The following is a 17,517-nucleotide window of genomic DNA, read 5'->3' as shown; positions in this document are numbered from 1 at the left end:
TGGTTATAAGTCAAAATCATTGTGACCTTGCATCCGTCTCATTTTTGTGAACGCAATTTCTCAAGAAGGCCTTGAGAGAGTTTCCTCAAATTTGATCCAATTGTCTACTTGGATTTAATGGTGAACTAATTCGAATTTGGTGGTTAAAGGTCAAGAGCAGTGTGACCTTGCATCCATCTCATTCTTGTGAACAATATCTCAAGAAGGCCTTGAGGGAGTTTCCTCAGAGTTTCCTGTCTTCGGGTTGTCCATCTGTCCATCTGCCTCATTCTTTTAAATGTGATATCTCACCTTGAGGGAGTTTCCTCAAATCTGGCACAAATGTTCACTTGGACTCAAGAATGGAACTGATTAGAATTTGGTGGTCAAAGGTCAAGAGCAGTGTGACCTTGCATCCATCTCATTCTTGTGAACAATATCTCAAGAAGGCCTTGAGGGAGTTTCCTCAGAGTTTCCTGTCTTCGGGTTGTCCATCTGTCCATCTGCCTCATTCTTTTAAATGTGATATCTCACCTTGAGGGAGTTTCCTCAAATCTGGCACAAATGTTCACTTGGACTCAAGAATGGAACTGATTAGAATTTGGTGGTCAAAGGTCAAGATCATTGTGCCCTTGCATCTGTCTCAGTCTTGTGAACGCAATCTCACAAGAAGGCCTTGAGGGAGTTTCCTCAAACCTGGTAAAATGTCCACTTGGACTAAAGAATGCAACTGATTAGAATTTGATGGTTAAAGGTCAAGATCATTGTGCCCTTGCATCTGTTTCAGTCTTGTGAGCACAATATCTCAAGAAGGCCTTGAAGGAGTTTCCTCAAATCTGGCACAAATGTTCACTTGGACTCAAGAATGGAACTGATTTGAATTTGGTGGTCAAAAGTCAAGGTCACTGTGACCCCCACAGAACATGTTTTTTGGGCCATAACTTGAGAATTCATATGCTCATTATGACGAAAATTCACACAAATGTCTGGTAGGATGTAATGGTAAATTGGTGACATTTTATATCCAAAAGGTCAAAGATCAACTTCACTGTGACATCATAATGTTATGCAAAAATACTTTTCTAGCCATTACTTGACGCCATATTTCGGGGCGGAAGAGGGAGACATTTGGTCAGATACTGAATTGGTGACACTAATCTTTAGTGCACACCTTGAAACTGTGCTGCTGGGGAGAAACTGAGTGCTTAACTCTCTTTGCAACATGACTGGTGCACAAAGTGAGGCGGTAATTATATATGTATATTTTTTTTGTTTTTTAATTATTGCTTTATAAATGGCTTTTTAATGAAAAACACATTGGACACATTGACAGAAGACTTACTTTAATTTTACAGTCATAAATTTGTTAAAAAAAATATATATATATATAATTGAAAAGGTCACCAAAGTAAAAAACATAAAGAAAAAAGGTGTCTTTTATTCTGGAACGCCAGCGCTACATTTGCGCCATGACGTCACTTCCACTTGTACGTACAATCCGGGAGCCGGTTGCCTTGTGATGTTTGAGGAAATCAATTCTGGGCGAAGTTCACTTGCCAAAGTGGGATTAAAAACAAAAATAAATCAGATTTCGGGGGTGACCATGGAGGTAAGAGTAGCTGATACTAGACACTTTCGACTTAATAAATAAAAAAGAATCACCTGTGTCTTCATATATGATGATCAATTAAAACACACGATGATCTGTGGTTGTCACAACACACAATGATGGCGGACCTGCTTAATTCATCAGCCCTTTATTCAATCGGTTGAGTTGACTTCGCTTCAATTATTTAACCCTTCACTCTCAGGCTTGTGTCAAACTTTATGCTGCTTTTGTCAAACCAATTATCACACGTTAAATTCAAGTATTTAAAGCTACCGTTGCCACCGAAACAGTTTGTATCGACGTTTATCTTTTTAACGGTTATTTAGTCGACAGAAATATGAGGTCGTCCGTTTCACTCAGTTACTACTTAGTTTGAGGATTGAATTGGAACGAACCATTAGAGCGAACAGGAGGTAAGATAAGCTTAATGTCAGCCGTTAAACGATAAAATAAATGGCGTTTAATTCGTTAAAACTTAAAAATAATCTGTTGGGTGACATAATCTCATATATGTCGCAGTTAAACTCCAAACCAGAGGCGTGTTAAAGCAGCTGTAGTCCAGTTAACGTTACTCATCTGTCCCACTGGATTAGAGTACATTAGAACGGAGTGGCGGACGACTTCCGGTTACGGCTTTCAAAATAAAATCGGCTTAAAATCTGCAATTTCACCTCCTTTATTTATTCATAATGTTAACGCAAATTATTCAACATTAGTGTAAATGTGCCTTATATTCAGATATTCAGCTTTAATTCTTAAGTGAGATGTTTAAAAAATAATACAGCAACAGGAAACAGCAAAACATTTGTATGGTAATATAGAATCAGATTTAGCCAAGGATTTATTGACTAGTAGGTTTTGACTTACAAGGAATTTGTTTTGGTTTTTGGCGCATACATTAAAACACAAACATATTAAGAGGAATATATTAACAATATCCACTCTTCAGTGCATGTAACCATGCATATAGGCGAGCAGGCAACAACAGCAGACATGCAGATCAGCAATAAGCAACAAGACATGTGAAATACAACATTCATAGTGGATATCTTGATAAAGACGATAAAATATGTCGTTATAAGTTAGGAAAATGGGGCACAGTTGAAGGACACATTTATAAAAGAGACTGATTTTTAGTGTTTGTGAATATTCCATACATCCCCAGGACATGCAAAGCTGACAATACAGATTGAGATTGATTGAGATCAAGATTGAGCTCCAATGAGTGGACTCTCCCCTACATGACAAAACATTAAATGTGTTTAGTTATAAAAGATATTGGAATCAGTGACGATCAAAACCACAATTTTGGTATCGCCCCGCCTACTAGGAGGTGTGTGGGGTCCCCGAACAGGTTAATCCAGCCATGGTTATAACAAATATTTTGTCACTGGCTGTGATTTTGTCAGTGAAAGTTCAATCTGGGGTTAGTAATGTAATGTTTTCAATATTCCGACGCTATTCTTACACTAAACTAAATTTAAAAAATAGTGTATTTTGGACCCTCAAGAGGATGAAGCGGTTAGAATAGAATGAAGTGTATTTTGGTTGTTCCCTACATTCATTTTTTGTGGGGTCCACTTAAACATAATGTATATTATGTATACCAAGTCCCACACAAAAATGCATATATTCATATTTTTAATAACTCAGTTTTATATTTGTTAATCATCTTATTTTGAAATATTTATTTTGAATCTATAAAGTGTTTTACACATTTTTAATTACTTTTCAAAAGTATTCATCTTCTAACCGCTTCATCCTCTTGAGGGTCGCGGGGGGGCTGGAGCCTATCCCAGCTGACATCGGGCGAGAGGCAGGGTACACCCTGGACAGGTCGCCAGACTATCGCAGGGCTGACACATAGAGACAAACAACCATTCACGCTCACATTCACACCTACGGACAATTTAGAGTTACCAATTAACCTAGTCCCCAATCTGCATGTCTTTGGACTGTGGGAGGAAGCCGGAGTGCCCGGAGAGAACCCACGCTGACATGGGGAGAACATGCAAACTTTTCAAAAGTATTCTAAAATTCAATTCATTTGTCTGTTATACATCTTTTGTTTTGCATTTGTTCTAATATTTGTTTTTGTAAACATATTCTTAATTCACATCTACATCGACTGACTCTGTTTGCATCTTATTTTTTACTTTATATATTAATTTATTCATTCGTATATTCGTATTTAAATGTTTTAAGTCCACCAAATCTCAGTTTATAAATAATTTGTTGGTTGGATTTTCATCCTGACAACTAAATAGTGAAAAATATAAAGTTAGCCAGGTGCAAATGGTCATGAAAAAGCTGGAAAAGTAATGGAATTTCACAGTCTAATTTTCCAGGCCTCGAGAAATTCATCGAATTTGTCAAAGTCAGTGAAAGTTTTGGAAAAGTCCTGTTGCATATAATGAAATTGTCCATGGATAACCTTCCACGTAATGTAACATAATAGCAAATTAATTGACTTAATTCTTAATTAATTAAGTGAGACAAGACAAAAAGTCCTTAAAAAGTTGTGGCAAAGTCTGGAAATTTTGTCCATGAAAATTTGTGGCGACCCTGAGTTAGCTGATTTTATTTTGAAACCCGTATCGCTCAACTTCCGGTGGTGCCCTCGTTTATCTTGACCCCTTCCGGTCGGTTTATCCCATCCAAGATCCATAGCTCGGGATCCATTGAGCAGCCTGGCCCGGGCCAAGTACGAAGCAGAAACGGGGGTTCGGTCCGCCTGCCTCCCTCCTGTCAGACACCCTGAATCAATCATTGCCGTTTCCCAGACATCTCGTGGCGGCATTAGCCGTTAGTCCGTTAAACGTACGTTAGCCGCGTCCGCTAACGCTAGCAGCCGTTGATTGAATGTAACGTTCGAGGACCGACAGACAAACGGGCGCCAGGCTGGTCGTGAAGTGGGGAGTACTGCAGCCTTGCGTCAAAGCCAGCTAAAGCTAAACCGTGGTAGGACAAGTCAGCAAGATAGACAGGCAGCAGCCACGTTACCTCCCGGTAGCTAGCCAGCCAGCACGCAGGTTATTTTTGGCACGGTTGCTTGCGTACACATGCTCCGTTTGAGTCGCGTACGCTAGCCTAACATCTGTGCCAAAGCTGTCAGTTGGCGGTTCCGTAAGAAATAACGTTACAGATAATTTAGACTCGATATTTCGGGGGTCGGTATTATCACTTGCTAGCTATCTGACACGACTCGCATTGTCACATATAGGTAAAAGATTAGGAATATCGGTTAATTGCGCAACGTCTGGTTGAATTGAAGAGGGGCCTCATAGCTACCATATGAGGCCCAGTTGAAAAGATGGACCTGAATTTTTATTCGGATTTAACGGACGGTACTGGGCAGCACGACGGTGATCCAGAGTTCCTGGACCCGCAGTCTTTCAATGGATTTGACACTGACAACAAGGTGACTCTGTCTAATGAATGGGACACAATGGTACATATGTGAACTACCTAAAGGCTGCCATTAAACGCATCTCAGTGTACATATGTCTTGGTTGCTTGGTTTTGGTTATGATTGTAGTCCTATTGATTGACTGTTGCTTCCTTCCAAGGCCATTATCTTTTCCCAAACTTGTGCACCTTAATGTTTCAGTTCCCTGGAGGCAGTGACAACTACCTGACAATCTCTGGGTCCGGCCATCCCTTCCTCTCCTCCTCAGAGGTAGGCCTTAACATCTAGATTACCTGGCATTAAATTTATCTCTGACAGGTTTCTGTTTATCTCTAAGGAGCCCCCTTCCTTTGGACATATGTTCTGGCTTACGATCAAGCAGAATCACATCATGTATTACCATATGTTAGAGTCACAGAGCTAACGCTGCTTTCATGCCATATCAAAGTTACAGGACTTACAAGTTCCCGAATTGTAGGTTGTGTTCATGCTCAAACGTAACCGACAAGGCACTTAACATGGCACATTATATGGATTTGCCTTAAAACTAAACAAACCGGTTCTCCTACATCAGCTACAATCCACCGTGTAATGGGATTAAACCCAAATAAACCCAAATTTAATGGATCTAGACACTAAATAAAGCTATCATACTTCTGTCTTGACGGCATAAGAGTTTGTTTTTCTGAGTGCTCAGTATCTGGCGATCTTTGCAAAGCTGAGAAGATTGTTCAGCAACTCACAGCTCTGAAGATGTTCCCAGAGTCCTCAAAGACTCTTCTGACCACCTAAATGAAAGATATTACATCTGCTTTATGACTGAAATATTTTTAACTACCAAATTTACAAGCAATGTACTTAGCCTAAAACAGAGACTATATACACTTTTATGAAATACAATGAAAAGCTTGAGGGAGAAAGGGCAAAATTATTATTTTTTTTTTAACACAGCAAAATAGTTAGTAAGAGTGGGAATTGTTTAAGCGACTAGTGACCAACCTGTTCGAGCTGAGGCACATTAACACAAAGCGATATCTACTCGGGAACACTTGACACAATTTGTATGTGTAATAACTGGTTCAACCAAAGAATGGTTCTTAATTTTTTAGATTTGACTAATTTGTAGATGTCTTTCCAGTAATTCAAAAGAGAAAAATAGCCAAATTTTGACAAAACGTCTGCTTTCTGGCGCCTTTTGTGGGTCTAGAAACCCAAGTTGGCTTTAAATAAATACCCCACCCTCAAAATGATCTTTTGTATAATAATTATTCACAGTATTTTACCTTAAATTTATGAAGAAAAAGTTTTTCCTGCGTGCCTCCTTAGTGAACGGAGAATCCAAAAAAGGGCAAACAGTCTACATGAACTGAATTAAAAGGGGACTGTTTTTAAACAACAGCAAAACTATATCAAAACATCCGTTCACAAACTCTCACACAACTCGTACAATATAATCCAAGTCTCATTCATCCACGTATACGCACAGTACTTCCCAAACACATTACGATTTAAAATACATCAGTACAAACAGTACGCATGCTAGATCCCAGGCATGCCTAGGGCACCTTACTTGTAGTACTTTTAGTAAAAAAGGCATGTGTTTGGGAAGTACTGAGCATACGACTGGATAAGTGAAACTTGGATTACACTGCACGAGCCTTGTGTAAACAGATGTTTTGATATAGTTCTGCTGTTGTTAACTGTGAACGCTGATTATATTAATTCATGAGCAATGTTCAGCTTTTTTGGATTCTCCGTTCGCCATATGATTCAAGGTAACATGTGGTGAGTAGCTGATGTACATTTTGCAGTTGAAGTATTCTTTAAGTTGGCATCTAGTTTCCAGTGATGGCCAAATGAAGCCTCATGAACCACTGTCTTTATTTTCTGAAGCCACCAGATGGCGCTGTCTGTTCAACAAAGGTTTGAAAGCACATTTCATTGCCAGTCCTTCGGCCTTTATCTTTAAACCAAGAGCGCCATCTGGTGGGGTCAGAAAATAAAGAAAGTGGTTCATGAGGCTTCATTTGGCCATCACTACTAGTAGTTTCTATAAATGCATCGTATGGATTTGGGGTGACTTGCTTTACCAACCTGGCTATTCAGTAGCTATTTTATACTGTCATGCAGTGTGACACATTTATTTTTCTTGCGTTGTACGAAACTAGCAAGGAGATAGGATCATTTTTGATGTCCTGGATTAGGAAATAAAGTGACAATCTAATGTGTTGTGCAGCAGACTCAGTATTTTTTTTTTATCCAGGTGAGTCTTTGACGATCCTGGAAATAGCTTCAGTGAATCGTTAAGTATTGTTAGACGACCCTTTTTGAGGTTTTCAAAGATCACCAGGTGTTTATGTTTGAGGAAAAATGGATGCTTAGCTCTGTGACTTGTAACAGTGATACATTAGCGGCACAACCAGAGGTGTATCAGTCTCATGCAGCAGCTTTAAACCACCAAAAGATGACTGAGTTCATGCCTGAACTCAGTCATCTTTAGCTCAGTACCTCGCAGTTGCACATTATGTTTTCTAGCATTTCAACCATGTTCATATTTGATTTTATCATGTGTGAATCATACAAAATAAGGCCTTTGTTCTGTGTGTATGAGTCATTTCATGTCAGTACATATAAAAACAGTCTTACTGCCACAAATATGACCCATGACAAATGTAATTAACATGCACTTGACTGACATACTCACATTTTTTAGTGTGCCACTAAACGCATTGACCTCTTCAACCTCGCTGGACCTGCTGGTGGAGTATGAATCATTTATAAATATTTTATATCTCACTACCCTTCCTGCTTAAATTCAGCCACTTTTTTTTTTTTAAATTAATATTGTCATTTAGGAAACAATCTTTTTGCAGAGCGAATCATCAAACATCATATCAGAATGCAATCTAAACAATCTGCGATGCTGACTCATCCAAAGAGTTAGTGACATGATGGGGTGATGGAGGGGAGGCACATGATGCACACAGAGGCATAGAGTTTAAGGCTTGTAAAAGTTTATTTATACATCTTTGAAATGCTTTTATGTCATCAGAATAGACAGAAACACCACAAAGGGAGGAGCAAACTTCTCAGTGTTGGAGTGCATCTAATTTCTAATTGTAGTTATAAAAATGTAAGTGCGAAACACAGCTACAAACAGGTGTGAGATCATTGTGCAGGTATGGGCTTATCAGTGTCGTCACGTGCAGTGTCACATCACCTACCCACACTCCTCATACCCAAACATATTTCATACCTCATGCTGTTCTGCAGTGTTTTTTTTTTTTTTTTGTTGTGCACATACTTTGTAGTGATATTGCAGTCATCAGCATTCTCACTAACAGCTGCCTTCTGGTCACCTGTCAGCACAATGTACAGCTGTGACGCTCTGTTTTCTTGGTGCATGACCAGGGGCCTGTATCACAAAGCAAGTTCAACTTAAGGGGGATTTATACCCTACGCTGTAGCATACGCACGTGGGCTGCACTGTAAAGAGCATTTATACTTGTGCGGTGGTGTGTCTGTGTCACTCTGCAGTTACACCTCCAAAACACTAGTCGGCAGACTTTTCTTCTACTCATATGAAGCCAGAGACAACAGTATATTTAACAAAGGTAATGTTACAAAATTCGGCTCCATTACAACTCAGAAGATTCACAGACAAAACAACTGTCTTATACAGAACCCGTTTTCCAAACAAATATAACATGCTAACGTTATTAGCACAAGCCTATGGCATTTTACATTGTATAAATTAGTCTAGCTGCTAGCAAACTTTTCCTCTACTCATATGAAGCCAGGGACAACAGCAACATTTAACAAAGGTAATGTTAGAAATTCGGCTCCATTACAGCTCACATGGTTCACTCACAAAACAACTGTCTTATACTAAACATGTTTTCCAAACCAATATAACCTGCTAATGTTTTTAGCACAAGCCTATGGCATTTTACATTGTATAAATTAGCCTAGCTGCTAGCAAACTTTTCCTCTACTCATTTGAAGCCAGGGACAACAGCATTTAACAAGGTAACGTTACAAAATTTGACTCTATAACAACTCACAAGGTTCACTGACAAAACAACTGCGTTATATTAAACACATTTTCCAAACAAATATAACATGCTAACGTTATTAGCACAAGCCTATGGCATTTTACATTGTATAAATTAGCCTAGCGACAAGTGGAGATTTCTTCTGCTCATATGAAGTCAGGATAAATCACACACAAGACTTAAAATGCTATTTTTGAGGAGGCTTTATTGTTTCTTATCTGTGAAATTAAAGTAAATTAAAGCTTTGTTTCCAAAGAAATGGTTTCAGCTTACAAACGAGATCTGTGTTGCCGCGACTTGTAGTTACATTTCTGGGGAGGTGCACATCAGACTACAGCATCAATGCAACACAGAAGTATAAATCCTGCATTAATCTTGCCCTCTTTGGGCTACCTTGCTTCATTGAGCCATCTGTGATCCTGGCATCACAGAGCTGGTTATCAAATGGCTCAGTTACCTCAGGGTTTTCCTATCCAGCTATGAGCTACTCATGTTTAAGAGTTCAGAATGGATAAAGAGAGGAGTCTTTTGAGCGTCAAGTTCAGCTTCAAAGCCCTGCCAGACAGTTCTCCCGACAACACCAAAGCAATTTTGCATTTACTGTCTGTGTGAATTGAGTTACCACCGGAGTACGTCAAGCTGCTTTAAAAACAGGGTTTGTTTAGTTAACCTTTACAAGTGTAACGTTGGACACTACATTGTGATAGAATCACTATATTTTTTGAGCATGCAGTACCTTAGAGGTTATTCTGGAGAATATTTCAGACAGTATTTGTCAGTGTTTTGGATTGTTGCAATAATATAAACATACAGTTGCATAAAGCAAGCATATTTGTCCACTCCCACATTATAAGAGTATTAAAGACTTGAAAAATATCCCTTTAAGGTACATTTAGAACAGATAGAAAATGTGCGATTAATTTTAGTTATCTATGGACAGTTAGTGATTAATCACGATTAAATATTTTAATCGATTGACAGCCCTAATAAATAGAAATTTAATGTAGCCACACAACCAGAGTAGAATAAGAATGTCAAGAAACATGAGTCAGTAATATCCAGATATTGAGATAAGGAGGGGGTTCTTTCAGCAATCAGCTGTTTACAGTTTTTGATCTGATCATGAGAAGTGTACTTGCTCCAGAGGCCCCGCAGCGTAGGTTACCATGGTGATCTAACCTGGTTAAAAGTGAGCCAGCTATGTGACATCAGAAAACCTCAGTTAACTCCAAAGTTAGCAAGCTAACCCACTCATCTTGCTTTGTGACACAGGCTGCTGAACACTGAAAATGTTGCACTGAAAGCAATTTTCCGCACCTGACTTGATCACTCCGGACACACATAACAGTATTTTACAGATATTTTAGTAGTACAGTGAATCTTAGAGTGCGTCTAATGTCCAGAATAATAAATCTGTGTTTATTGGAGCTGTAATTACTGACTAATCTTCTCTTAATTCTCTTGTGGCTCTCTGACCTTCCTTTCCAAAATGTTGTTTACTCCTCTCCACCCCAATTTCTCACAAACTTGTTTTCTCTTCTTCCATTTTTCTTTTACTTCTATCGTCTTCTTTTTCCACTTTTCCTCTCCCACCTTTGCTTTCATCCGCCATCTTCTCTCCAGACGTTCCACACTCCGAGCCTTGGCGATGAGGAGTTCGAGATACCTCCCATCTCTCTGGATCCAGACTCGGCCCTCACTGTGTCCGATGTGGTGTCCCATTTCGGGGAGCTGTCGGACACCGGGCCCTCGGGTAGCGTGGTGGTACCCGGGAACGCTGTGGTTGAAGGAGACGACCCTTCGTTTGCCTCCACTTTCGTCAACGCCCCCTCACAAGGACTGGAGCACCTGAGTCTGGGAGTCATCAACCAGTCGGGAGGAAGTGCTTTGTTGGGCTCGTCACTGGGGATGGTGAGGAGACATTTGAACTGTCTGACGTTATCTCACTTTCACCAGTTTAGCAGTTCGCTCACATTTTCTTTTCACACCCAGGATCTCGGTCATCCCATCGGCTCTCAGTTCAGCAGCTCGTCCCCGGTGACTATCGACGTCCCGCTGGGTGACATGAGCCAGGGCCTGCTTGGATCCAACCAGCTGACTACAATTGACCAGTCGGAGCTCAGCGCTCAACTGGGGCTTGGCTTGGGAGGCGGGAACATGTTGCAGCGCCCTCAGTCGCCCGATAACCCTCTGTCAGCCACGGCGTCACCCACCAGTTCACTTCAGGATGACGACATGGATGACTTCCGAAGGGTGAGTTCAGTCACCTTGATGGTTCCAAAAAGAGGAGCAGCTTCGGTAGTGTGGAATAAACTGTGGCGTCCTAAATGTTTTATGAACAGCCCAGGACTTCTCAGACTCTGAGTTACTGCTCAGAGGGAACCCAGCCAGCGGCTCCTCTGGCAGCAGCACAGTTTCTTACTCTCCTCTCTCGCCGTGTGCACACAGGAGTCTATGTTTTTATGTCTTGAAATATGTAGTTATGTGTTATTTAATGTTGTTCATATTTCTTGTGGCTGTATGAAATGTGCCGTATAAAAAAAAAAAAAAAGGTGACTCGACTCAGAGACTTTATTTTAATCTGTGTCGTCTGCCCCTCCAATCAGAGCGTCCTGGTGGAATCTCCGGTCTCTCTGGCTGTCTCTTCGGGAGTCATCTCCCTCGATCCTTCCCTGTCCGAGTCCCCGCTCTCTGCCCCCGCGTCCAGCATCTCTCCAGCGGTCAGGCGGAAAGGAGGAGCGGGAGGAGGGAAGAAGGGGAAGACAAAGCCGAGGAAAGACCCAAACGAGCCTCAGAAACCTGTGTCGGCCTACGCTCTGTTCTTCAGGGACACACAGGCAGCTATTAAGGGACAAAACCCTAACGCTACGTTTGGAGAGGTGTCTAAGATAGTGGCGTCCATGTGGGACAGCCTGGGGGAGGAGCAGAAACAGGTGAGAGGAAAGTGGAGGAATCTCTTCCCAGGATTTCATCCAGTCAAACAGGAGTGTTGTAATCTGACAGATAAAGATTTTGGACCCTCATAACAACACATATACTGAACAGGAAAGGTGTTTTTAGCTGTGAAAGTATGACGATTTCTTTAAAGACTTCCTTGATCCAAACACAGTCCTAACTTCAGTGCGTGATTTGTTTTCAGGTTTACAAAAGGAAAAATGAAGCGGCAAAGAAAGATTACTTGAAGGCACTGGCAGAGTACAGAGCCGGCCACATGTCTCAGGTGAGTGCCTCTCACTGAAGAGAGATCACTCAGGTGACACAGAGGGAAGTCTGCACCTTGTTTATTATCCATAGAACGAGGTTGCAGGCCAACATTTTCAGAACAAAATAAAACAGGCTGCAGTGAGTCTCTCTCCATTGGATATTTAAAAATAGCAGGTTTATGCATTTAGTCCTTCTCAGGCAAACTCAGGGGTTTAGTGTTGCTGTAGCCCACAGGAACGATGCTCCACAACACTTTTTTTCCCCTCACGTAGCCCTGCCGAAATTAATACATTAATACATATAAACACTTGAAGATCCACTCATTACTAAAATCATGTTCACAGCTCCACCTTTTAGTACCACATCTGTGTGCCAGGTACCCCAACAGGGGGGAAGAAAAATGGGGACGGTATGGAACAGTTCCACTGGTACCATCCACAACTTTCCACAGTGGAAATGAGGAAAAAAGCGTCCTGAACCATGCTGCTCAGTGGAAACAGGGCTTAAGATTATGGTTTATCTGAGTACCTCTCTGTTCGCTCCAGGCGATGGATCTAATTGCTGGGGTTTGAGACTGTCCCCATGATTTCATTATTTATGGGATGGTCGGTTGTATTTTTCTGCTGTGATGGCACAGGGTTTTCAGCAGAGTGAACAACACACATCTCCAGTCTGTTTTGTGTCCCTGTCCCAGACTGTGTCATCCTCTCTGTGGCTCAACAGGGCTTCAAGTAGCCAAAGTATCACCACACCACAAAGTCGCGATTATCTACAACATGTCTTCATGTTTGTGGTTGTTGAGACAAGCGACCTAAGTTGAGCGCTCTTCTCCGCTAATCCAATTACCAACACCAAAACAACAGTATGTGGTGTGTTGTGCTTACGTAACCAACCCTGCTGGGCATGTTTGGGGATTTGCACCTCTAAAGGATTATGATTGGTTGGAAATAGCTTTGTCACTGAGATCTGATCAGAAACTTTGAATAGTATTATCACTATTTTTTGTTTGTAAATAGAAGCAAAGAGCCACCAGTAACTGGTATTTGTAGGCACTAAGGTTCTGCATGGTAAAGTCAGGGATGTGTGTTGCATACTGAGGTTGGTATTAAACCACAGAAACCAGTAAAACTGATCCCAAGCAGTATCTTTACTTATATGTCTTTATTGTGTCTAACCATCCTCTCCTCAGGCTCCTATTGAAGTCATGGACACCTCTCCATCGCCGCCTCCTCCAGCCCCAGCTCCTGCTGTCATAGCCACACCTTCCTCCACCCTAGCCACTCGCACCACCAGGTCACAGCATTACAACCCCGAGGAAAACACCATCACCAACATCTGTACCTCCAACATCATCCTGGATCTGCCTCGGGTCACCACACGCTCCTGCACCGGTGCCATCAAACCCCAACCTCCGCCCGCTCCCACCCCGCCGAACCCGCCCACTGTCACCAAGATCATCATCAAGCAGACGCAGCTGCCCTCTGGCGGCGTTTCGGTCACGGCGACGCCCGCCTCTTCGCCACGCCAGCCGCCACCACTGCAGCAGATGCAGAGCGCTCCTCTTCCACCTCGGCTTCAGCAGATGGTACACGCCCAGGCCCCTCCGCCTCTGCAGGCCAAACCACGAGGCGGTGGAGCGAACGCTGCCACAGCCCCACCTCCGCTGCAGATCAAGGTCGTCCCATCGTCGCGGCAGTCGGATTCAACCGCGCCGATCATTGTGACGTCAGCTGGTGAAACGCCCACGTCGGTGTCCTCCGCAGATCTGACTGTAGAGGTGGGACAGTCGGCTGATATGGTGACGGGAGGAGAGGAAGTGGCGGAGGCAGAGGAAGGGGTAAGTGCACATCCTGCCCTGTTGATACCTGCATTATACCAAAACAGGAAGTTTAGTTTATCCAGCTGTTGTTTAATGTCCGTAGCTCTGAATGTGACGGTCGATAAATACCTCAAATGTAACTTTATCTTGTTTTGTCCCTCAGATGGAGGTTGAGGTGAACGTTGCCCCCATCCCAAGTGTGACTACCGCCGCCAGCCGTAACATTTGTGTGCGCGCGGGCTGCACCAACCCCGCTGTGGAGAGCAAAGACTGGGACAAGGAGTACTGTAGTAATGAGTGTGTCGCCACACACTGCAGGTGTGTGCGCCAACAACATGCAAACCAAATCTGGGTCCTCGAGCTTTGTGAAATTATTTTTGATCATCAGCTTTTGTGTCACTACAGTTTTACAGTTGAGAGCATTGCTGTGAGATGTTTTTTGTGTGTGTTCAACGGGGCTCAGTTACGTTAAATATGTTCGTAAAGCCTGACCAGAGTCTCATATACACAGATATAAATGTAACATTACCAGTTGCCACGGTGATTTCTTTTTCCCTGTTTGAATCCGTTGGGAACAGCTGCTCAACTGTTGTGATAACGTTAACTTGTAGCATTTGTGTTGCTCCTTGTTCTCGACTAATTCCACCCATTGACACACCGGGATGTCGTTGGCGTAAATGAATTGACATGTTTGGAGTGTTACCACTATGGCCTCATAATTCACAGTGAAGCCCAAGTGGCTCCAAACGCCGGACCTGTAGGTTATTGGAGGATCTTCTATTTCTGGTGTGGCAATGTCGTCACTAACCATCTTGCAGTGAGCTAGCCTACCGTAGCTGCCTCTCAGCGTGTCTCACTGGAGTAGGTGTTTATGGTAGTGATGGCCAAATGAGGCCTCATGAACCACTGTCTTTATTTTCTGAAGCCACCAGATGGCGCTGTCTGTTCAACAAAGGTTTGAAAGCACACTGCATTGCCAGTCCTTCAGCCTTTATCTTTAAACCAAGAGCGCCATCTGGTGGGGTCAGAAAATAAAGAAAGTGGTTCATGAGGCTTCATTTGGCCATCACTAGTTTATGGTTGGGGGTGGCAGGGGCAGACAGCATGTTGCCTGTTATGTTGTGTGCTCTGCCTTGTTGAGCGCTGTGCCACAATTGCTCCCCCAATTGAAGCTGTGTATTTATTTTACAAATTTTAATCAGTTAAGTGCATCTTGTCCAGACTTTACATCCTGCATACCATGACATGTCAATAATGACTAAAGCAGAGTGATATTGATCCTTTTCTTTCATCTTTTCTCCTTCACAGAGATGTGTTCATGGCCTGGTGCGCCATCCGAGGGCAGAACTCCACTACGGTCACATAGGGAAAGGACACGCGTGACAAAGGAAGGGCGCCACACGGAGAGAAAAGGACAAAGAATAATGCATGAAATGCAAATGAACAGGAATGAATGATCAGGCTCAGGTATCGGCACATAATGGTTTTTTCTATCAGGAGCAGAGACGGGAAACTCTGTACTCCTCTGTGATCGAAACGTTTACTCTGCACAAACGACCCTCGAGCAGAGAAACCCTGAATCCTTTGGGAATGCTCCAGTGGAAATGACTGCTCACAGTACGGACGGACGGACGGACGAATAATAAGACTGAAGAACAAACAGAAAGAGAAACTTCCAATCTATTGTGAATCTGAATTATGGACTTGATAAAAAAAGAACATTTTATATGGACTTATGGTGTTTTTAATTATTTTGAAAAGAAAAAAAAGTGCAGGAAGGAAATCTTGAATCATGAGTTCATTTTTTTTTTTTTTTTCAATTTCAAAAATTCCACTTAATACGTGTATGCTCTTCCCTTTACTGTTACACTGACGATTGATTGATGTGAATGAAATCTAAGAAGCGATTTTTGTTTAACTGTTTGGTAACGTGCGTGTGCTTTGGCATCAAGGGGGTCAGCGGCCACTTTTGAGATTTACCGAGCAGCAACTGGGCAAAGCACAAACGACCTCATTGAGTTTGAAGTCGTAGGAAAGGGTCAAACGTTTGCGAGAAGCCTTTTGAAACAAACTGGAAACTAATCTGCCACCAGCCAAATGCTGTTTGTCACCTTTATAAGCCACTTTGGTCGACAGAAAACTCCCATCATGCAAAGGGTTTTAATTCAGACTTTCAAAACAGGTGCTAAAATACAACTTCAGCGTTCTCTGTTCTCCTCTCTGCTGAAATGCCCCGCAGCTTAAGAGCTTTTTAAATATGTGACACATCGTTTGTTTCACGAGGAACATTTGTGTTGAAATTTGGTGGAAAAAAATATTGGAATGAAATGAAACACACCAGCTCTGACAACACTACTGTAAGGGGAAAGGAAATATAACATTTAAAAAAGCTTTACTTTTTAACACGGCAATGTTTAATTTAAGAAATTTGCTTTCAGGTCTGTTGAAAGGAATGGGATAGTTGCTTCCAAAAAAAAAAAAAAAAACTGTTGTCAGTCGGATGAATTGATGCAGTGATCTGGTCTGGTTTATTGTAGATATCCTGGAAATGTTTTTAATGGTGAAATAAAATATTTTATGTTTAATATACATTTTGTGATGCACATTTTGGCTTCATAATTACAGCCACAGGGGCATTTGTTTGATTAATTCCACAGGTGTACGTTTTTTTCCTTCATATTTATACATATATACATCGATCAGCCAAACGTTCAAACCACTGGCGAGTGAAGAAATAATATTGATCATCTTGTTGTATTGCATTGTTCTGCTGGGAAACCTGGGGTCCTGGCATTAATCATCTCAAACTGGTTTCTTGAACATGACAATGAGTTCACTGTACTCCAATGGCCTCCACAGTCACCAGATCTCAATCCAATAGAGCACCTTTGGGATGTGGTGGAATGGGAGATTGACATCATGGATGTGCAGCCGACAAATCTGCGTCAACTGTGTGATGCTATCATGTCAATATGGACCAAAATCTCTGGGAATGTTTCCAGCACCTTGCTGAATCTATGACACCAAGAATTAAGGCTGTTCTGAAGGCGAAAGGGGTCCCACCTGGTACTAGCAAGGTGTACCTAATAAAGTGGCCAATGAGTGTACCATACAATATAGTTTAAGGTTAATCATACAGTATATAGAAAGCAACAACTCAACACTTTATTTTAAACAGAAAATATATATTTTTTTAATTTCACTTACAGCATTTAGATCAATAGAAAACCAAATTAAATCCTTTATGAAAAAATGGGCTTTTTAACTGTAAATTTACATTAATTAATATGAAAATCAGAAAAATTAAAAACTGAAATTAATAGGACACCAAACAGTATAAAATGTTACATTAAATGTTAATGATACATGATAATGATAAATTAAATGATAAAAGGCACAACAATGGAAGTTCTACACGTGATATCATCTTTCCACTTTCTAT

At 41.5% G+C, this 17,517-nt stretch overlaps 1 protein-coding gene across 4 annotated transcripts; it reads left to right on the top strand.

Moving 5' to 3' along the window:
• Positions 1-1,483: 1,483 nt before the first annotated feature.
• Positions 1,484-16,664, top strand: tox4b (TOX high mobility group box family member 4 b). 4 transcript variants are annotated; one of them, XM_049567675.1, is made up of 10 exons: positions 1,484-1,588; positions 5,199-5,267; positions 7,711-7,761; positions 10,676-10,963; positions 11,045-11,305; positions 11,659-11,985; positions 12,192-12,272; positions 13,446-14,093; positions 14,239-14,393; positions 15,384-16,664. In XM_049567675.1, the coding sequence occupies exons 1-10, from the start codon at positions 1,499-1,501 to the stop codon at positions 15,439-15,441; spliced, it is 2,028 nt and encodes a 675-aa protein (XP_049423632.1). In that variant the 5' UTR covers positions 1,484-1,498; the 3' UTR covers positions 15,442-16,664. The 4 variants fall into 4 exon arrangements, with proteins under 4 accessions (XP_049423632.1, XP_049423634.1, XP_049423631.1 ...); XM_049567674.1 differs by lacking the exon at positions 1,484-1,588 and adding an exon at positions 4,242-5,009; XM_049567677.1 differs by lacking the exon at positions 7,711-7,761.
• The last annotated feature ends 853 nt before the right edge of the window (positions 16,665-17,517 follow it).

The sequence above is a fragment of the Epinephelus fuscoguttatus genome, linkage group LG23 (assembly GCF_011397635.1).
Source record: "Epinephelus fuscoguttatus linkage group LG23, E.fuscoguttatus.final_Chr_v1".
In the NCBI taxonomy this organism is placed as follows: Eukaryota; Metazoa; Chordata; class Actinopteri; order Perciformes; family Serranidae; genus Epinephelus; species Epinephelus fuscoguttatus.
This window is presented reverse-complemented; position numbering and strand designations above follow the sequence as displayed.